At 39.7% G+C, this 22,711-nt stretch overlaps 1 protein-coding gene across 3 annotated transcripts in view; it reads left to right on the forward strand.

Annotated features, from left to right (window-relative positions):
• DYM (dymeclin) overlaps positions 1 to 22,711 on the forward strand; it is a 263,922-nt gene that overhangs the window by 17,142 nt on the left and 224,069 nt on the right. For all 3 annotated transcript variants that reach the window (XM_042448107.1, XM_042448106.1, XM_042448109.1), the window contains one exon: positions 9,484 to 9,676. In XM_042448107.1, the coding sequence (XP_042304041.1) occupies positions 9,537 to 9,676 (140 nt within the window). In that variant the 5' untranslated portion in view covers positions 9,484 to 9,536. The remainder of the gene's footprint in view (positions 1 to 9,483; positions 9,677 to 22,711) is intronic.

Consider the following 22,711-nt stretch of genomic DNA (forward strand, 5'->3'; position numbering starts at 1 on the left):
GCTGACAGTGCAATTCTACTGTAGGATTTCAGTCAGTAGCCTTTAGGAGCTCAGTCTTAGGTCTTTAATCTGAAAACAAAACAACAACAACAACAACAAAACCCACACACCAACCCCAAATCAGCAAAGCAAAACATCACTACTACCAGTGGCGTCACTGAGGGTGTGGGGTGCTGGGTATATGGATAGCACTGGGTGACACCCCAGAGGGAGGGTGACACCTGGTCAGGTCTCCCTGTCCCTACTTGCTGTAGCTCAGTTTTCCTTGGGAGAACTGAGCCATGACAAGGAGGGGTGGAGGCACGTGTGCATGCTCAGCCTGGCTGAGCCTGTCCCCCCTCCTTGTGGAAGCCCTGCCCCTTCCAATTTTGAACTCCACCCTTGCCCTGCCCAGTAGCCCTATTCCCCGCACTGGGTGACACCATAGCCCAGGATGCCACTGACTACTACTGTTCCCACTGGCGAGATCTATATTAATACACACCTTTTGTCCAGTTGCTATCATTTGCTGTCAAATTGACTTCAACTTATGCCAACCCTAGGTATGAGAGGCTTCCAAGCACCAGTCACCAACAGATCTTGCAAACCCAGGGCTGTGGTTTCCTTGATTCATTCAATCCCCCTGTAGTTTATTCTTCCTCTTTTTCTATTGCCTTCTGTTACTCAGCAGGGCTGTAACCAGGGGACATGGACCATAGCAAATAACACTTTAAGGGAGGGGAAATAACACCACTGCTCCCTAAACATCTGCTTTTTGGCAAATACAGGCTGTGCTGCTCACCTGTGTCCCTTTAAAATCTGAAGAGATGGTGTGAGTGGGGCAAGGCTCAGTGGAAGGAGAAAGGCAAGGCCTCGTGTTGTTTTAAAAAATTAATTTTAATTTTTTTTTTAAAATTAGAAAATTAAAAAAAATTTTTAAAATTTTTTTTCTTAAAAAAAGCAATTTATCCAATTTTAACTTTAACCAGATGAAACTAAGTATATGTAAATATATAAATATATTTAGGCTGTGCACATGATATTGTAATTTAAAGGTATACTTTTAATTTTGCTGGTTGTTTATGTCATTACTGTTACCATTACATTCAGTAATATACAGGAATTATGATTTATGAGTAACATTGGTAGACGGTCAGGTGGAAGGGCACCATACATGAGCGCGCCGGGTGACGCCAACCCTAGAGACACTACTGTTACTGAGCATTATCACCTTTTTGAGTGACTCATGTCATCTCATGTTGTGTCCAAAGTACAACAGCCTCAATTTAGTCATCTTGGTTCTAGACAGAATCCAGGCCTCATTTGCTCTAAGACCAATTCATTTGTCGTTTCAGCAGTCCATGGTATAGTTCAACTTTACTCCAGCACCACTGTTCAAATAAGTTGATATCTTCATTGTCTGGATTTAATCGCTATTGTCTAGTAGGTGATAGTAAATTGTTAAAATCTTTATTTGGCTTATGGGCAATGCAGCTATGCTCTTAGACATGTTTTATCTGAAATGCACAATGTAGGAGTTACAGTATACAGTGGTGCCTCGGGTTACGAAATTAATTCGTTCCGCCATTCCTTTCGTAACCCGAAAATTTCGTAACCCGAAAAGGCTTTCCGTTAGCACTGGAAAGCCTATAGCTGCACTTTGCAGCATTTGAATTTCGCGCCGAAATGAATTTCGTAACCCGAAAAATATTTCGTAACCCGAAACAGTTTTTGCCAATCCAACTTTTTCGTATCCCGGAAATTTCGTAACCCGATCATTTCGTATCCCGAGGCACCACTGTATGTGTGCATTTTCTACAAATCAATTAGACTGTTTTCTTGAAATCCTCACAGGTGTGTGTGTATTTCTATCCATTTCATGCTCTCTATCTTAGATGTCTTTTAAAAAATAAAGCAGGAAATGTCTCTCATTCTGCAAAAGCATGCAGGCTCATTTACTTAAGTGCATCTTTAAAGTGTGGATTCTTGACTGATGGGGTAAGGAGTTAATTGAGTGATCTCCATCTGTCTCCTTTAAATCCACACATCTCCTAAATCCCAATTAAATTTGACAAGTTTTTGCTCTTCTATAGATTGAAGTATAAGTGACAGTCAAGATTCTGAGCTGCTGGCTCCTGTGTGCAGAACAAATATAATAGTGATAGGAAAAGGCACTCATTCAATTCTTCTAGCATTGTGCTATCTTCATTTGATGTCTGAAACAATGTTTTAACAGTGCAGTTCTTTGAGTATCTGTTGAGAGGTATTGAATTCAGTGTGACTTAAAGGTACAATGGTGAAGGTTTCCCTTTGACAAGGTTGTCAAGTCATGTCCGACTGTAGGACTTACTCCCCAGTAAATGCATATAGGATTGCAGCCTGTGACAATGGAGAGGATCCCATGAACTTAGCAACAAGTTGTGGATGTTCAAAGAGTGCTTTCCAGCATGGCCTGTGGTTCTCTTCCTCCGAGCAGCATAAAAGGTTTAGCCATGTAACTGTAAGTTCAAGAGATAATCTTTAAGAAGTTGCTTGGATCCTTAAGCACAATATCTGATACTCAAATGCTCATTTTCCGAAGGATGCCAAGCATCTTTTATGCTAAATATTGATTGTGTTCCACATTTGTATTAAAAAAAGGGGGGGGAGAAATGCTAGGATTCCTGGTTTATCCTCACTTACTGTGGATGAAAGATGTGCTGGTACATAGATCCTGGTTACTCCTCCTTTGGGACAAGCCGATAAAACTAAGCAAGGTGACTAATGAACAGCTTACTAGTTTGTAACTTTCAGACCAACAGGAAATCCTGACAAAAAGAAAGCATGGAAATAAACTAAAGTAATGGCCAGTGCCGTATCAAAAGTTTGAATGGTAAAGCTTGTGTATCAAATGCTGCTCCCTACTCCTACTTTTAAGAGTGCAGCCATTTGTCTTTGGGCTCAAAGTGATTTTTTTAATGGCGGGATGATATGAGTCAGTTTTGTTTAAAAATTTATGGTCAAGGCTGAGCATCTTACTGCTGCCATTTCTGCCATTTTAATTTTGAATTCCTCTTCTTTCTTTGTCCTTTTTTTGTTTTTGTTTTGGCTGGGTTCATAATTTGGAATGGTTTGTGGGGAATTAACAAGGGCTTCAAGCATATAAACCACTTCAAAGTGCTGGATGTTTAATGTCAAAAAAACTTGAATGACCTTTGCTTCACCAACTAGGTAACTCCTATCATAGTGCAGTTGATATATCACAAACATAAATACTGTCCATATTGGCCTATAAGTCAAGAAATTTATGCTCCAAAGTTGACCCTAAAATCCCTGGTTGACTTACACTAAACTATCCGTACAGTACAATGGATCCCGTGGTGCAGTGGGGTATGCCTGTACTGCAGCCATCCTCAAACCACAAGGCTGCGAGTTTCAAGACCAGGCCAACGGGCCCAAGCTTCGACTCAGGCCTTGCACTCCCTTCTGACGGTCGCTAAAAGAGTCGTACCCAGACTGTTGGGGGCAAATTAGCTACTTGCTGTCACCGCTATGTCTTTGGAATGTAGCGGATATGCGTGGTTATATAAATTAAACAAATATATTATTTATCATTATTATTATTATTATTATTTTAACTACTTAGAAAGGTCTGAAACCAAGCAAGCCTGAAGCCCCTTGGGACACATGTTTTCGTTTGTATTGTGTGTGTGTTGTTGTGTGTTGTCGTCAAAGAGGTTCCAGTTGACCTGCAAGTTCTCTTTCCATAGAAGAGAAAGGAAAACACCCACTTCCTTCCCTACATCAGTCCAATTGCAAAGGCTTATCTTCCCATGGAGAAAACGCCTTAAACACCCATGTGCATCCTTCCAGTCTGATCTCGACACCCCGTTTAACTTCCCACTTCTCCCTTTCACTTGATTGTTTTAAAAACCTCCTCCTCCAGCACCTGAGGAATAATTGTAGGGGCCTTGGGAGGACATCTCCAGAAGAAGGAGAAGGAGGGACGGGAGGTGGTAGGAGCACCCTTTCAATCATTGTTTTATCGACTCATACAGTTACCAGTACTTCATGCAAAGGGCAGAGCAAAATCATGATTTTGTTGAATATTGGATTGGATTTGGTTTGGCGGGTCTTTACATCCTATTTGAGTAGTCACACTTAACAGATCATACATTCGTCTGACCTTCAAATTTCCCGTACCGTCCCTTTCCCCCCTTTAAACTCCCCACCTCTTACCCTTACCCTCCCCTTCCCCCTGTACACATCCTAGTACTGCCAACTAGAGAGTCCTGTATAAATGAAATCTACTCGTGCGATGGGCCTTGACAAGAGTCAGTCTCCTTTACATGATTATATAATAATCTACAAGGCATTTCTTTTGGTATTTACCGTTCTACATTCCTAATCTTCCTTTTCTTATTATCTCTCCTTATTTTCCCTTTTACTAACTTTCTTTTCTTTTTTCCACATTACGTATTATATGTTCCATTCATCTTTATCCTTATCCTCTTCCCTCTTTCTCCTCCTTTTAACCTTTATACAATCTGTCTGGAATCTCTATATCTAACAATTTATTAGTCCATTCTTTTATGTAGGGGTTCTGTAAGATCTCCATTTTTAGGTATAACAAACTTGCTGACTCGTCACAATGATAACACAATTTTCCAATATGTTCTTTCAGTCTCTCGTCCCCTATCACGCCTGGTCATATTTAACAAAAATAACTCCGGGTTTTTCGGGAGGAACAATTCCTTCCAACATTCTTTTCATGCTCATCTATTTCCCCCCCAAAATGCTTTGCTTTGACTACAGAACCACACATGTGGTAAAACGTTCCTTCTGTTTTCCCACATTCCAACACATTTTGTTACCTTTTGTACATTTTGGATCGCTTAACCGATTTTTGTTCAAAAACCCGGTTCTGTTGCCCATTGTGAACTTACAGGTTTCCTCCATGGACAATCCCAGTCTTCCTAAGAATATATTTTGTTGTGTATTATTTGACTCCACTTTTGCCTGTTTTTTTAACCACTTCCCTGTTCCCAATCTCTTTTTAGTAGTTCCCTATAATATTTTGTTTATCTTTTTCTTTTCTGTTTTCTAATATTATTATGTCCAATTTCATTGTTTTTTTCTCTATTCCTTCTTGCTTCATGTCTTTTCTCTTACTCTTTCTTTCTAATTGTTTATATGCAAACCATTCTATTTCTATATTCTGTTGTTCTCATTTTTCTCTAGATTTAAGTTTTATACCGCTTTTCCCCCTTCTTTCCACAAATATGCCTCATCTGTTAAATTCCATTTCTTTGTACTTTTCAAATTTTCCAAATGAGCTTCTTGTGGTGATGTCCACCTTGGAATTTTATTTAAAAATTCTTTTACTACTAATTCCCAAATTTTTAAGTCCTTTTTCTAATCACATGGCTTTTTAAATTCCTTACTTCTTTCCATTTTTTATACATCTAAATTCCATGCCATCGTTTTATTGTTATGCCCTCTAATCTTGCGGTTCCTTCATTCCTTAGGTTATATCCAGTCTCCAGCCCACAACCTTCCACAAGCATAATAATCTTTTTTAATTTAATCTGGGCCACCCCAAGCCGCCTTCTATTTTTTGACATCTATTCACATTATTCCCATTTTATTCGGCTTCCTGCAGCCCAAATTAATTTTGCCCAGTTCCTTTTTCCATTCTCGAAAAAAATTTATCATTGTCAAAATAGGCACATCTGGAATATACCAACAAAAATTGGGAATTACATTTGCTTTTCTGGCGGCTATTCTACCAAAAGTGACAAGTGTTATTCGACCATCTGCTCACATCTCTTATTCCTTCCACTTTTCTTATAAATTACAGCAAACAAACTTTCCCTACTCTTCTTTTTGTTATCCACATTCCAAGTAATTTTACTTTGTTTGAACTTTAAATCCAGATATCCTTCAATGTTTTCTTCTTCTTGTCAGCGATTTTTCGTAATTCATAGGTGTTCTTGTTCACCATTGAGCTTAAGGGGCGCTGGCTGCTATACTCGACTTACTTGGGACGTAGCCAATACTTTAGCACGTTTTTCAGGTCTCAACAATAAGATTACACGGGTCTTCCATAAAACCACCACAATCATCTGGCATCAGCTTTAACCTTATAATGTTGGTCTTTCAACTTTGACACCTCTCTTATCTTTTCTCACTTTGTCTTATAGTTCTGGGCAAAAAACTCAATAATCAAAATAAAAAACAACAACAGTGGGCGACAATAGGCCACCCCTTGTCCCTTGTCCTCCTTTGCTAACCTCAAAATTCTTGTTGATTTTTCCACCATTTAACTTATTACACATGCACTCTTGGATCCTTTATATAGCTCTGTTGATCCAACTCCAAAAGGTTTTCTCCCACTTCGGATTTTTTTTTCAACAGTTTGCATGACATGATTGCCGAGTGTTTACATTGTCATTATGCCTATCTCGGCATCTATGAACACAAGTGCCACCTTCTTTGTCTATATGAACTATATAATACTCCTATTTACATCAATAACAGTTCGTGGAGTTTCTCTCTTATTTGTCTCTCGGCCGGCAGAAAACCCACTCTGGTCCATTGTGTCCTGTTCTTGTCAATGATTCCGTCAGTGCTCGCTTAGCTTGAAAACAGATGTTAACAGTCTTGTATATGTCATTGTTTTATCAGAGAGATTGGTCGATAGTTCTTAGTTCTTTGATCAAAATCCTCCTGTTGCCTTGCTTTTAGTGAACTCAGTAATATTTGCTCCTCTCGCATGATTCTGGTTGATTGATGTTGACCCGTCCTTTCCATATATTAATGAACTACGTTACAGTAAACATGGGTGTTATTAAATCGTCCTCAAATTTTTATAAAAAATTGCCTGGTAGAGGCCATTGCTGGCCCCGGTGTTGTACCACGTTGGCCCGTTCTAATTGCCAATTGGGCCTCTTCAATTCCCCATGTTTATAGGTTACAATTAAGTTGGTCCTGTTGTGCACTTTTTTTCAAAGGTTCTATATCTGTGTCTGCTCTAAATATTGTTGTTATTTTGTTCCGCGTTGTTCACTCTCTGGTTTTCTTTATTTTTTCTTTTTATGATAATACTCACATAGAAGTCTTTTAAAAATATTCTTTTTAAAGATAAAATCCGCTTGTTCTTTATATGTACTGTAGTCCCTTCACCTTTTCTTAGACAACAATCATCTTTCTCTTTCTTTTCTTTCTTCATTTTTCCGGAACCTTTGTGCAAGCCATTGTTCCTGGCTTGTTTGCTTTCCTCAAAGAAGTTCTGTTTACAACATCTTATGTAATTGCCATTCCACTTGGCTTTTGCCCCCTTTATTCCTCATTAATTTGTGGTCTCTGCAAAAAGGTTTACTTACGTACTTCGGATACTTCATCTCGGTCTTACTCTGCGCTTAGGTTCTTTCTTAACTCGACTTCTTTCTCCTGACATCAACCATTTGCATCAAATCCTGCATGTTTGCTTTTCTGTTCACTCTTTTCTTCTTAGTTCCTAGTTTCAAAAATAAACCCCTAAAACCACTGCTTTGCGCAGTGTGCGCCATAATGTTTGTAATTGTTAATCCCCTGCCTTATCATTTTTCGTAAAGAACATAATTTAGTTCCTTTTTTTATATAATCAACGTTTTTCTTTGTTCGTTCCACCAGGGGATTCAGTTCAACTTCTCATGCCCACTCTTTTCTTGTTTTCGCTCCCACGGTTTAGATGTATATCTACCGGATTATGAATCTGACACTGATTTTCGGTACACTGTCTATTTTGCTTTATTGATGCTGGTAACAGCATTTTGGGACTATAATAAACATATTCTATTTCTAGAACATGGCTTGTGTTCTATCTGAAGAGAATGTATAACCCTTTTCCTTCCCATATTTATATTGCTCCAACTCACGATTCCTGTAGGTAACACAATTATCTAACAAACAGCTGCAAACACTATTTTCGGAATTTTCGGCAGTTTCCCATGTTCTCCTCCCTATTTATTTTTCCGTCCTACCACCTTGTCTGCGTTCTGTCCTCTTTAGAGGGTCCAAATAGATACCCCATTCCAGTCTCCCATGCACTGATAACTTTCTCCTTTTTTTGTTCTAGAATAATTCCTGCAATTTTCCAGAAAAATATTGATCTTGTTTTTCTGTTAAGGGTTGCATAAATCCCTATCACTACCATCGTCTCCTCCTATTTTTATTTCGACCTACCACATAGTTGTCCTTTTTGATCTGTGCAATGGTTCTTTACTTACAAATGTTCTTATGCCACGTGATAATGCTACCCTTTATGCGACCACCAACCACCACAAACCGCCACCTTTCTTCTTTCCTTTTTTAGTTGATTGGAGAATATACGTACAGAAGCTTTGGTGTCTCTTCAGGTATTTTATATGCTGCTTTTATTTATATGTGTCTCCTTGTAGGCAAGCGATTATTAACTCTTTCGGTTTTTCTATTATAATGAAACACATGGGCTCGTCTTTGGCCCAGAAGTGTTTTAGACCTTTAAAAACGTTCCACGTTAAACACTTGAACGCCATCGTTGTTCCATCAAGCTTTGCCTTCTTGTTAGATTTTGAAAAGCGAACAACAGCAACAACAACAACCCATGATTTCCATGATTTTGACCCTGAACCTTTCCTCCACTTTTACATGAGGTTGACTTGTATACAATTATGGCCCAATTTAAACGGGCACTATGAGGTGCCCCTGTCACATGCAAGGGGCGGCGCTTTCAAACGCCCCTCACCCCTCGTACATGACGGGGGCATAAAAATGGCGGTGCCGTATACACATGGGCGCCGGCATTTTGACGTAATGGACGCCTAGTGTCCGCACGTCTCAGCGCGGTTGTGATGCCGCAAGTGCGCCATTGGTGCCTTGCAGCGTCACAACGGCGCTGCAAAAAGAACCAGCTTTTTGTGGGTTCTTTTTGCAGCGCGAGGGAGCCGCGCGGTTTGTCCGCTGCGGCTCCCTCGTGCAGCAAATTAGGGCAGAATTAGGGCAGAATCCTGGGAATTGCAGTTTTGTGAGGCATCAGTTAAAAAGACAAATCCCAAGGTTTCATAGGATGGAGCTATGGCACTTAAAGTGGTATCTAACTGCTTTATTTATGCAGTATGGAGACACCCTTAGATTACAATAACATTAAATATCTTCATTTGGTTAAATGTAAATTTTAAATATAAAATGATATCATTACCATATCTTGTTATAATAAGCTTTTATTTTGAAGTTGGAGTCAGTACATTTCTACTGACGGCCACTCCTACTGTGCCCAAAATTCCTTCTCACTCTGATTTCATTGCCCTGGTTAAAACCAGTTCTCTTTGGTCTCAGGTTCGGTGCCCGAGTTTTGTATTTTTAGGTGGTTCGTGGCATGACATGAGGCTGTTAGTTCTTTTTGATATAACTTTGCACGTACTTTTGGATATAACTTTGCATGTTCTTAGATTTTTAAAATTGATGTTTTTAGTAGATTTAAAATTTGTTCCATCTTTTTTTTAGGCTTTTCTTCATTGACATGAAACCTTAAAAAGAGGAGAGCAAATAATAACAAGATGGGAGCAACAAGTAGCAGCATTAATGAACTTCCAGAAAATGAATACTTAAAAAAGTTGTCAGGACGAGAGGCAATCTCAGAGAATGACCCATTCTGGAATCAGCTGCTTTCATTTAGCTTTAACACCCCAACAAACAGGTAAGATGCTCAGTAGATATGCAAAGATACTCAACTAAAACAATGGTGAGCTAAGGGTTTTGAGCTAGTTTGGCCTGCTGGTTGTTGAGTTTTTAGTTTTTTGCCTGCAGATGGCACCTCTCTCTTTAAAAGCTCACCTCCTTAGAACTAGTATGCAGCCATTGTGCTTTTTGCTCACTCCTTACTTGCTATAAAGTGACTCTGGTAGGAGGGAATGGTTGGTAAAGATAGTGGCATAATAGTTAGTGTGGAGAGCATAGCAGTCTTTTCTTTTCTTTTCCTGGTATTATATAGCTTTTAAAGAGACAGGTGGCTTTTTTGCTGTAAAACCTCAGCAGCCATCTTCCCTGTTTCCATCCTTTGTGTAGTAAAATGCTTCTGCCTGTCCCAAAGGGAATTCTGGAACACACCTGCTCCAGCCGGTTCTTGTGATGCAGACACTCTCAGAGACAAAGCATTGAACTGCCAAGCAATCATCTTCCACTCCATATTACTAAGCAGCAAATTCTGTAGCTATAATCAGTTGAGACAATTAATTATTTGCCTGACCAGACGCAAATAATATAACCTAAAGAACCAGGTAATATCACCCTTTTCTGTAGATCATTCAGGAAGTGGTATCTAGTTTTCAAACATTTAAAAGTTTGTAATCCTCAGTCTGTCACTTCAGAAGATGACCATCAAAGAAGCCCTGTGTCTCAGTCTATTCCTGAATTTCTCTCTGCTATGTGTTCTATAGCTGCTTATAGAGAAAGTAGTCTTAATCTTTCTAACTGACAGTAGATCTCTGGAAGGAGAGAGATGGGATGTGTTATAATAACCATTTGCAAGAAACTTCAGAATATATGTTACTTAATTGGGAGTAACTGGGCAGAGAATGAGAATTATGTACTTGAAACATGTAATAAGTTTTGCTGAACACTAGATGGTGTTGCAGTATGACAACTGAGCTATTGAACAGTCTATCACATTGCAGTAGTTTAACAGAGTATTTAAAATGTGAACTATTTATTAAATGGGTTCCACTTCCATGCGGAAAACATAACAAGTCTATATTTACATTCTCAAGAATTATGGTGGTATACCTATTCATTTTGCTGTTGTGCTCACACTGAGAGGTCTGAGTGGGCACGGGTTCCCAGCACAAAAATTTGCAGTGAAAAATAGATATTCATACACAAATTTCTTATCTGTAATTTATCAGCCAACCAGAATTTGCTCTGATATTTACATGGGCAAACTATGGTTTGCATAAAACATAGTTTGACTGCAAATCAGGATTACAAAATCAGTTTACAGGCAGAAAATGCTTGTTCACCTAGCACTAACTCTTGGTTTGATTTTATCTGAAGCTGCCTGTTGGGTTCTTGTGTCTGCATCTGCTATTTTCTCAGAACAGTTTTCTCTGGTCAAATAATTCAGCCTGTACAACTTGAGAGGACCTGTGTGTTGAAAATGAGATTGAACGCCTATGCATTGAACAACGCACTTTGTGCTTTATGATCTCTTCCCCTCAGTTCTGAGAATTCTCACTATTGGTTTACGATGATAAAGCTGAGATTTGGAGTGGTTTTGTTCAGTAGTATATTCTTCACTGAACAAATGTGATTGCTATTTGTTAAGGCTGCCACACAAAGCATTTTCCCCACTCAGATAGAGTGGATTAGGTATATCTTTACTTATACCTTTCTCACACATGACAATAAAACATTCTTAAGTTTTTTTAAATTTTATTAGTATATAAAAAAATATGAACAAATACAAGTGCACACACATTATCACATCTCAAACATATCAAACATCTAAACCTAATTACAAAATGCATCCTTTCTACACTGCACACGTAGTCATAAAACCATACATAGCATATTCTGAGCTTGGTACTTCTTACTTCTTTCTTATTCCTTTAACTTCTCATCCCAAACTCAGCTCTTCTACATTTCTTACCCTCCCCCTTCCTCTCTCCTGCATTCATTCTAACATTCATACAACTTCCTTTCCTTTTCACACTGTTTATACCGTGTGTAGACAATAGTGACTTTCTTTCTCCAATATTATATATGTAACTTCACCCGTTTAGATGAAACTAAAATACATCAGTAAAAAAAGGGTTGTTGAGATTATCTTGGCTTAATCAGCCAATTTTTTTTAAAAAAATTTAAAACAACAATGAGGGGACTGGCTTTTCACTCTCATAAAGGGGTGAAAAATCTTGATAATTTTGTTTTTGATAAACCACCTTAACCTCTGAAGACTCTTTTTCCTCATGAAGGATAAGAAAATTTGCAATTTTTTTATATTCCTACTGCAGATCTGTGTGTGCTAACATCATTTGCATCTTCCTACACATGTAAATGAGTTTAGTCTTCAAACCATGTGTGCTTCCAACCCCCTTCCCCTTGTACCAGCATATGATAATGTAAGGAAAACGTTGAAGCAGTTTTGAGTGTTACTCTGTAGTAGGAAACTTCTTAAGAGGTGAGGTAGGACTTGGTGATTCGTACTGACAGTGTTAGCATTCATGCTAATGGGCAACACTTGCAGTGATTATTCTTAGTGTTAATTATTCTAGTTTTTGTGAAAGGGGCAAATGTCTTAACCAAATATGCCAAGTCTTATTACAGCTTGTTGAGAGCTACTCTCTTATGTTTTGCTTTTCATTCCAGACACTGTTGGCTGAAAACTCTTTTTCTTCCCTGTTCTTTTTCTTTGGAGAATCTGTGATAACACTGTTAGGGCTTTCTGGTCAGGGAATTACAAGCTCCTTCCTCCTGATTGAATTGATATTTAAGTCAGTGTCCTACACAGTCTTTAAAAACAAAAGTCTGTGAATTAGCACTGAAGAAACAGTATTTCCTGGGCTCATATTCCCCATTGTTCACACAGCTTCTTCATTACCTTTGGAAGATAGATGTTGTTTTTTTGCAAGTGTAACAGTTGCCATATATCTGGATGTGTTAACAAGTCCATGGCTCATTATAGACAGACTACTTAGATGGCCTTTGTTTAAGAGACATTTGTTGTGTCTACTTTATGTTTTGATGACAGTAAGAGCATCCAGAGAGAGGGTGAGGAATCAGAGTTGGAAGAAACCACAAAGGCCATCAAGTTCAAACTCCTGCTGCACAGGAAAACACAAAGCACTCCTGACAGATGGCCACCCAGCTTCTGTTTAAAAACCTCCAAAGAAGGACACTTCACTGCACTCCAAGGCAGCATATTTGTTTGTCAGACAGCTCTAACTGTCAGAAGGTTCTTCCTAATGTTGAGGTGGAATCTCTTCTTGTAATCTGAATTCATTGCTCCATGTCCTAGTCTCTGGAGCAGCTGACACATCCTCAATATGACATCCTTTCAAATATTTAAGCATGGCTCTCGGGTAGATTCCAGATGGTGAGGCTGGGGGATAGTTGCTCCTCCAAGAGAGAGCTGACATCTGGCATCCCTCAGGGCGCCATCCTGTCCCCCATGCTATTTGACATTTACATTGAGCCACTGGGAGAGATCATCTGGAGACATGGGGCATGGTGTTATCAGTACGCTGATGACACCCAAATATATTTCTCTATGTCTCCAACTCTTGCAGTGACCAAGGATGGCATCCCTCCTCTAAATGCCTCCCTTGAGTCGGTAATGGGATGGATGAGGGAAAACAAACTCAAGTTGAATCCAGAGAAAATGGAGGTACTAGTGATAGGATCCCTGGGCCCAGGCAGAGAACTTTGCCAACCTGCCCTGGATGGGGTCACACTTCCCCTAAAGGACGAAGTGCGTAGTTTGAGGGTACTCCTAGATCTGTCTCTGCAGTTGTCATCTCAAGTAGATGCGACGGCTAGGAGTGCTTGGTATCAACTTCGGTTGATACGCCAATTGTGCCCCTACCTGGCCCAGAGGGACCTTGAAGCAGTGGTACTTGCACTGGTAACTCTCGTTCAGATTTCTGTAATGTGTTCTACATGGGGCTACCTTTGTACCAAGTTCGGAAGCTTCAGTTAGTTCAAAATGCAGCAGCTAGATTGGTCACCGGAGCATCGAGGTTTGACCATATAACACCAATACTAAAATCTCTGCACTGGCTGCCGATTAGCTTCTGGGCGCAATACAAAGTGTTGGTTATTACCTTTAAAGCCCTAAATGGCTTGGGCCTGAGTTACTTGAGGGAATGCCTCTCCTACACAATCCACCCCACACTCTCAGAATAACTGGGAAGAAATCACTAGACTACGTAAATACCAGGCTAGTGACCATTTCCCACAGAGCATTTTCCGCCGTGGTCTCCAAGTTGTGGAATGATTTGCCAGAAGAGATCTATCTCATTACCACCTTGGATGCTTGGATGCCGGATCTCTTCCGGCAAGCCTACCCACCAAACCTGCGGTAAAATTCTCACCTCTGTCAGTATTGTATGTTTTTTTACGAAGAGTCGACCAGCTGTAATGTATTGATAGTAATGTATATATATTTTTATGCTATGTATTTAATATTGTTGGAATATGTTTTTATTTTTGAAATTTGCTGACTGCTGTAATCCTGCCTCGATCCGCAGGGAGAGGTGGGGAATAGAAATAAATTATTATTATATTATTATTATGTCACTTCTTAACTTCTCTTCCCCAGGTTAAACATACCAGGGAGCCAGAATTGAACACAGTATTCCAGGTCAGATCTGACTAAAGCAGGATAGAGTGGCACTATATTACTTTCCTTAATATAGGCACTACAGTCCTATAGAGGCAGCCTAAGATCAGTATTGGCTGTTTTAGCTGCTGCAGCACACTGTTGACTCATGTTTAGTTTGTGGGGTGTAAAGGAACATGGGTACTTACTTTTTTATTACTTATATTGGGGAGACTCAAGTATATGTAGAAATGACAGTAGTTGGATAATTCTTAGGCGTTGGCTTATTTTTGTAGTGGAAAGTGGGGAGAGAGTTGGCTTTGTCACTTGATTCTTCACTTTGGAGCACTAGAAGAGTTGGTCATTGTCCGTGATGCGTAGGGTGTACCTGGATGTACCAAGCAGATATAGGGTTATCTAAAACTTTTCTCCAAAGATCTTTAGTTGGGAAATGTTAAAAACTGCACGACAGGGTAAAATTTTAACATCAAGACTCTTAAATTTTGCTTGACATTTTTATGTCATTTTGTTTAGTCAGTTACTGCTACTAATATTGTGAAACAGTTAAAATCATCTAAGATGGTTATCATGCATTGTGGAAAGGTTTCCCAAGATAAGCACTTGAAAGCAGTCAGTTAATACAAGTATTACACTGCACAAAGGTTATAATAACACACACACACACAGCAACACACATAATTTTGTGAAAAATATTTTTTTCTTTCTGTTGTCCTCATCTCTTTTGTGGCTAAGAGTTAATACCTTTGCAAGATACCTTACACTTTTTTTCCCAACAACATTTTTGGCTTTTGCTTTTCAAAAAAAGGGGAACATTGGGGATTATGAAATTCTTTACTTTAGAACAGTGAATACAGTCTTAAAGATGAGAGACATTACTAGGTGTCATCAAACCTAGTTCAAATACACATGTGAAGCAGAGAACCTGTTAGTCCCTTCCTTCGGTTATCACTTTTCACATGTTGCAGAATACAGAAAATCTTGATATTTGGTCCAAGAGTCTGCCATGTGCCAACCAAAATACCGTATTTACTTGACTATAAGTCGACCTCATGCATAAGTCGAGGGCAGGTTTTGGGGGACAAAATTATGGATTTTGATATAACCTGTGGATAAGTCAAGGATAAAACTTAGGGGCATGTAACAAAGGATGTAAGGGATGATGCAAAGGTAAATGATGCCAAAGAAGTTAGAAAATTTTGGCAGACATAATTGTTTGTGCTCATCCAAAAGACTGGATGGATGAGAGAGCAGAGAGGATCCATGCTTCTTTTTGGTGATCCTGGGATGGACTAAGCTCTTGCCTTTTATCACTTTATTCAGAGAAAGGGGATAGTTCCATTTATATATATTAAAGTGCAGTACTTACACTGATCCATGGATAAGTCGACCCAGGTTTCTTGGATCAATTTTTTGACTAAAATTTCTAGACTTATACATGAGTATATACAGTAAATGAACATGTGGACAGGTAGCTCATCTTGTCTCAGTGTTGGCAAACCTTTAACTTTTAAATGTCTGTGGAGATTATGTAAATCAAGGATCATACGAAACAGCAGCTTCTCATTGAAAATGAGATGGATTAAACTAGTGATTCCCATCCTTTCTAACTCTTGTTCTATCACTGTTGCAAGAATTAATGACTGCTGGCCACACATAAGTTGAATATCACTTTCAACACAGTATTTTAAATGGAGCCAGTCTTGAAATTATGATTCATCATCATTATGGGTTGAACCATGTTTGCAAACTTTGGTTAAGAAGGAATCTGATTAAGTGTTAATCATGGTTAACATTTCTGCTGGTTAATAAAACAGAAAAATTCACAAAGGAATGGTACCTTTTGGCCAGCTAAAATGCACAAAACGTGCAGAGCTCCAGATGTTAAAAATACAGGAGGAAGAAAACAGATGGTGTTGGAGTCATAGGCTTACATTTTGTATAGATTTAGTCTGTACTCATTTGGAGGGATTCCAGTGTAGACAGCGACCATACCTATCTTGGTTATGTGGGGACTTAGACAAAGGACAGTAAAATTTAAACTCCATGGCAACACTAAAGTAGCCCCTCTTGGGATCCAGGGTATCTCTGTCTCTTTGGGGCAGAGAACATGGAAATTCTCAAGAAGATTCTGTACTGCTGCATCTATATTACTGTCCTCGTTACACTTTATATACTGTTGGCCCTCTGTATCCACAGATTCTTTATCCACGCACAGGGTGACCAGATGTCCTCCTTTTCCAGGACACATCCTACATTTCAGACATCTGTCCAGGAGGAATTTCAACATGTCATCCATTTAGAGCATGGCTAAGAAGCATGAATATACTGTACATTTCTATGAGTGTTTTTAGCTTTTATTTGATAATGTTCTACCTTTTTCTTGAACAGTCTACATTTTGTGGTGCCTTGTCCTCCTTTGCAGTTAGGACACCTGGTCACTGTGTCCTCACATTCAACCAGCCACAACTTGAAAATATTCAAAATAACTATAACTTTCCAAAAGCAATGTTTTATTACAACATTGTATGTAACGGGACGAGCATCCACATATTTTGGTATCTACAAGAGGTGGTCCTGGAACTAAACCCAAGTAGATAAGGAGGGCCAACAGTTGTGTGGTCTTCTAATAAAAATTAAAATTTCAAGAAGGCATTTATAAACACTAATACCTTTGTTGTAAATGATAATCTGGTGGCAGTGTATGTTCTGTCAGCAGGCTATATTTAGAAATATAGATTAGGTAGATAAGAAATGAGAGCCAAGCAATGAGAGCCAGCATGGCATAGTGGTTTGAGTCATGGACTATGACTCTGGAGACCAGGGTTTGATTCCCAGCTTAGCCATGAAGCCCACTGGGTGACCTTGGGCAAGTCATAAGCTCTCAGCCTTAGGAGAAGGCAGTGGCAAAACTCCTCTGAAGAAACTTGTCAAGAAAGCTTTGTGATAAGATTTGCCTTAGGGCCATCATAAATCAAAAACAACTTGAAGGTGTACAACAACAACCAGCAGATAAGAAATGTATGAACCCTTGGAAATATGTCTATAGGTAAGAAAACATCTTGATTCAAAACACACTGCAGAAATAATCCAGTTTGAGACTGCTTTAACTGCCCTGGCTCAGTGCTAGGGAGTCCTCAGAATTGTAGTTTTGTGAGGCACCAGATCTCTTTGACACAGAAGGCTAAAAGTCTCACAAAACTACGATTCCCAAGACTCCCTAGCACTGAGTCAGGACAGTTAAAGCAGTCTCAAACTGGATTATACAGTATATGCAGTGTGTTTTGGACCACAGTTGGCCCTCTGTATCCATGGATTTTTTTAATCTATAAATTCAGGCATCTACCGCTTGAAAATATTTTAAAGAATAAATACATTCTAGAAAGCAAATCTTGATTTTGCCATCTTATATAAGGGTCGCTATTTTACTATCCATTGTACTTAATGAGATTTGAGCACCCATTTTGGAATCCTCAGGAGGTCCTGGAACCAAACTTCTTCTTCTTCTTCTTCTTCTTCTTCTTCTTCTTCTTCTTCTTTTTTTGTAGTGTCTTTTTACACCAGCACTCCTTTTCCCTTGACCTTTGCCTAACTGGAAGATACTGTTTTTTAAAGCAGTTTCAGCATTGGAGCAAAGGTGAAGGAAAGTGGGGCACGTTACAGACCGCTGGATTGCGGCGGTCTGCTGCCGGTTGCTGCGTCCGGGAACTGCAGCAGCCAAACAGCGCGGTTCCCGGACACAGCAAAGAAGGAGTGCGGAAATCGCGCTCCTTCTTGCAGCCCAGAAGAGACGTCACTTCCGCCGCACGACATGCGGATGCAGAGCGTCCGTTATGTCAAAATGGCGGCGGCCGTGTGGAACAGCCACCGCCATTTGTTACGGACTCAGTCCGTGCTAGGGTTAGGGGCGTCTGGAAGAGACGCCCCTTTCTAACCCTAGCACGGACTGAGTCTGTCCTAGGGTGCCCGTTTGTAACGGGTCTGGGAGACTTTGGGTTTTGGGTTGCAGCAGCATGTCTACAGTAAACAATGCAATAAAGCTTGAGCCAGGAAACAGCTCGATTCTACTCTAGCTAGTCCTACTGCAGGGACGTAGCCAGGATTTCAGAAAAGGAGGGGGGGTCCAGACTGCCACCATTATAATGGGGCTTGGGTGCAATGGTGCAGCAGCGCACACCATTCATTATATCTAATGGAAGAGTGGGTCCGGACCCCACGGACCCCCCCTCCTCTTGGCTACGTCCCTGCCTACTGTATCTGTGTGTGCCTGCCTACAATAGGCAAGATAAACAGCAGCTGCTTCCCAGAATCCCTACTAATCATGTATCAACAGCAAAACAGCAAGAAATGGGGAGAGTAGATAGGAATGCCTCACCAGCTAACCCTGGCATGTTACAGAACATAGATCTAGGAGTTTGGCTGCCAAAAATGGAAATCATAAGAAAAGCGGAGGCTGGTAGAAGAAATGTATCCCTTGATATAGTTTGAAAAAAGCCTTGACGTAAGATCTAGATTAGTTCAAAATGTTGTTGTTGACTCATGCATGATTTTGCTTTTGTTAACTGTGGTCAAGTCGACTTTGACCTATGGCAACCCTAGGAATGAGAGACTTCCAAGAAACCCTGTTTTCAACAGCTTTGCTCAGGGTGGTGATTTCCTTGATCAAGTGAATCCATCTGGAATGTAGTCTTCTGCTTTTCCTACTGCCATCTACCTTATCAAGCATTATTGTCTTTTCCAGGGAGTCATGATTTCTCATGATATGGCCAAAGTATGACAGTCTCAGTTTAGTCATCTTGGCTTCTAGGTAGAGTTCAAGTTTGATCTGCCCCAGGACCCATTCCTTTGTCTTTTTAGCAGTCTATGGTATCCATATAACTCTTCTCCAACACCACATTTCAGATGAGTTGATTTTCTTCACATCACCTTTCTTTGCTCTCCAGTTTTCACAGCTGTGCATAGAAATAGGAAATATGGTGTCATGGATGATCCTAACTTTAGCATTCAATTATATATCTTTATACTTCAGGATCTTGTCTTGTTCCTTCATAGCAGCCCTTCCAAGTCTCCTTCTGATTTCTTGTCTGCAGTCTACACTGAGCTAAGATATGGAAAATCTTGAAGTATTTCAATGTCCTCATTGTCTACTTTAATGCTATGTAAATCATCTGTGGTCATTATGTTTATTTCCTTAATGCTTACCTGTAAATCTACCTTTGCACTTTTGTTCTTGACTTTCTTCAGTAATCCTTCCAAGTCTGCTATTTTCTGTTAGTAGTATAGTGTCATTTGCATATCTTAAATTGTTGATGTTCCTTCCTTCAATTTTCATGGCTACTTTCTCCAGGTCTAATCCTGCTTTACATATAATATGTTCAGCGTACAAATTAAACTAGTCCTAACAGTAGCCTCTTGTTCTGAGTACAGGTTTCACATCAGGACAATCAAATGTTGTGGCATACACATTTCTTTAAGAATGAACCATAGGTTTTCACGATCTATACAACCAAAAGCTTTGCAAGACTTATCTGGCCTGAATATCTCATTTCACATGTGCATATTGTTTTGAATAAAAAGTCTGCTAAAACATGTTGAACTGCTCATCTTTTGTTTGCCATGTACTGTAGATACTTTCCCCTATTCTTTCCATGTTAATTCTGTGTCTGGTACCAAATTTCATGTTAAAAAAGTAGTGCCCAGGAACACATCCCCTTCATCTACTTAGGTATACTTGTAGTTCCTGACCCTTTATGTTACTCAGATGGATGTACAAATCTAGTACAGTATGCTTCCTCATGAGGCAGATTGTTTTTAAACACAAAGAAGATAATTGTGCTTCTGAGAAGTCTTCAAAATGGAGCACTCCAACAGGGTCATCATAACTGCAGGTTACAGAATGGAAAAGTGATCTGGTGTGCAGCTAAACAATATTGAGTGTCTACCCATGGTACCAGTGAAAGGCAACGTGAGCGTTTAATTTAAAAGGCAAGAGGGGGGAAAGAGATGTTTCATTCTGGAGACCATGAACCCAGAGAATTGGTTCTTTAGCGTAAAAACATTCTGTTCTATGAAAGGATGTATCTTGATGACAAAGAGCTAGCTGGACTGCTTTAAAATGTAGGGGGAATTAGGGAAGTCCTGACTTTCAGATTGAGGGAATTGTGATGTGTGTAGCATGGTGTAGCATTAATTTTCCTCCACCCCCCACCCCCAATACCATTTGTTTTTAATTATAGCTGTCTGGATCTTCAGTAGAGGAAAAGGGACCACCTAGGAGATGAAGCTCTTTTTATGTGTAATCAATAGGACACTTTAGACTTCCTAGCTTTATATTCTTATTCTACCATCCCTTGTCCTACATATGTGTGTATACCTATAAGTGAAGTTCTGATATGTGGGTTGTCTTGTGTCAGCTTTATCAGTGTGATCAGACTTTTGTGTAACAATTAGCAATGGCACTGTTTGCAGCGGTCAGCAGGAGACAGTTCTAAGAAGAAAATGCACACCTTTTTCTAGTGGTCTGAGCACCTAAGGGTGTATCTACACTGTAGAAATAATGCAATTTGACTCCATATTAAGTGTGGTAGTTCCATCCTATGGAATCCTTTAATCTATAGTTTTGCAAGGTCTTTATCCTTTTCTGCCAAAGAGTTCTGGTGCCTCATAGACCTTCAAATCCTAGGATTTTTTAGGATGGACCATCACAGTTAAGGTGGTATTAAACTGCATTGTTTCTACAGTGTAGACACAACCTAGGACAGGTAGGGTTTTCAAGTGTTCTGTTTCATATAGGATGTCCAATTGAGAGCTTGAAGTCTGCTTCTGTATGGGAGATGTATTGTTGTTGTTTGCTGCCCTTGAGTCGATTCCGATTCATGGCAACCCTGTGGGTGAGACATCTCCAAGAATCCCTATCCTCAACTGCTTTTCCCAGATCCTGCAAGCCCTTGCCCATATCCCCCCCGCTCGGGTCTATCCATCTAGTTTGTGGTCTTCCTCTCTTCTACTCTCTCCCTTTCCTAGCATTATTGCTTTTTCTAGTGATCTTAAGTTCTCATTATGTGTCCAAAGTACGATAGTCTCAACTTGATCATCTTAGCTTCCAAGATCCCATTTGTTTGTCTTTTTGGCTGTCCATCCTGAGCACTCTTCTCCAGCACCACATTTTGAATGAGTTCATTTTCTTTCTTTCTGCTTCTTTCACTGTCCAGCTCTTGCATCCATACATGCTAATTTGGAATATAATGGCCTGGATGATTCTGACTTTAGTGCTCAGATGCATGACTGTGCTCTTCAGTATCTTTTCCAGTTCTTTCATAGCTGCCATTCCTATCCCTAGTCTTCTTACTGAGATTTATGGGACAACCTAAATCCTGTATTCTTTGACTTGTTGACAGGGACTGCAAGCCACACACCCAGCAGATAAACCCTCAAGCATTGGTACACAGCAAAATGGCCTTGGGTATCAAATGCTACTCTCTTATCGCCTGTAAAGCTGAGAGGATGAGTAGATGTGAGCCAAACTTGCAAGAAATTGACTCCTGTCTGAGGTCATTTTGCTGGGTAGCAAATACTCTGAAGTCTGTCTGTTATGAGTGCAACTGGCACCAGCTCTTTCGCTCTCATCTTTACAGAAGACTGAGAGAGGAATGTGTGAGGCAGGCCTATACAAATCCTGCTCAAGTCTTTTGAGTGGAAGGCCTTTCTTGAGCACAGGAGAGGCTAGATTAGTTCCCTCCATGATGTCCTTCTGGTGACATATGAAGCATATTTTAAAATTTAAGCATGCCTTTGGGGACTGAGTGTTCATGAGTAAAAGGCCTTTAATAGCATGCTGTATTGTCTAGATTGGTTGTTTTGTTTTTTAATGGTTATTCTTTTAATTGCTTTTAATTTTTTACTTCAATTATATTTGAACTTTTGTATGATGTGAGGTTTTAGCTATATCTGTTTCAGCTTTTGTAAGCTGCCTTGAGTCCCAGGACTGGGGCTTCAGAACGACAATAATAGATGATCCAATAGGTGGCACATTTTAGAAGATGATAACTCCAGGGTTCTTCAGAGAATTCAAATTCATACAATGAACACACTTTGGGTACAGAGGGGGAATGACTACATAGTGGGAAACCCCATTTCTGTACCTATTTATATTCACTAGACTGTGGGAACAATCCCTTCTTATGTACAAATTGTGTGTATTTGGAAAACCTAGCTAATGTCTGTATTACAGAGTGAGACAAAAACCTTGCATTTTGGTTGTTGTTGGGACTATAACTCCCATTAATTCTAGACTGCATAGCCAATGATGGAAATGGAGTTCAACAAAACCTAAAGATGTTGTATGCAGTGGAACCTCCCTCAGGACGAGAGAGCCATTAACATTCAACTGCCTCTAGACCG

This window comes from Sceloporus undulatus, chromosome 2, assembly GCF_019175285.1.
Source record: "Sceloporus undulatus isolate JIND9_A2432 ecotype Alabama chromosome 2, SceUnd_v1.1, whole genome shotgun sequence".
Classification (NCBI taxonomy): Eukaryota; Metazoa; Chordata; class Lepidosauria; order Squamata; family Phrynosomatidae; genus Sceloporus; species Sceloporus undulatus.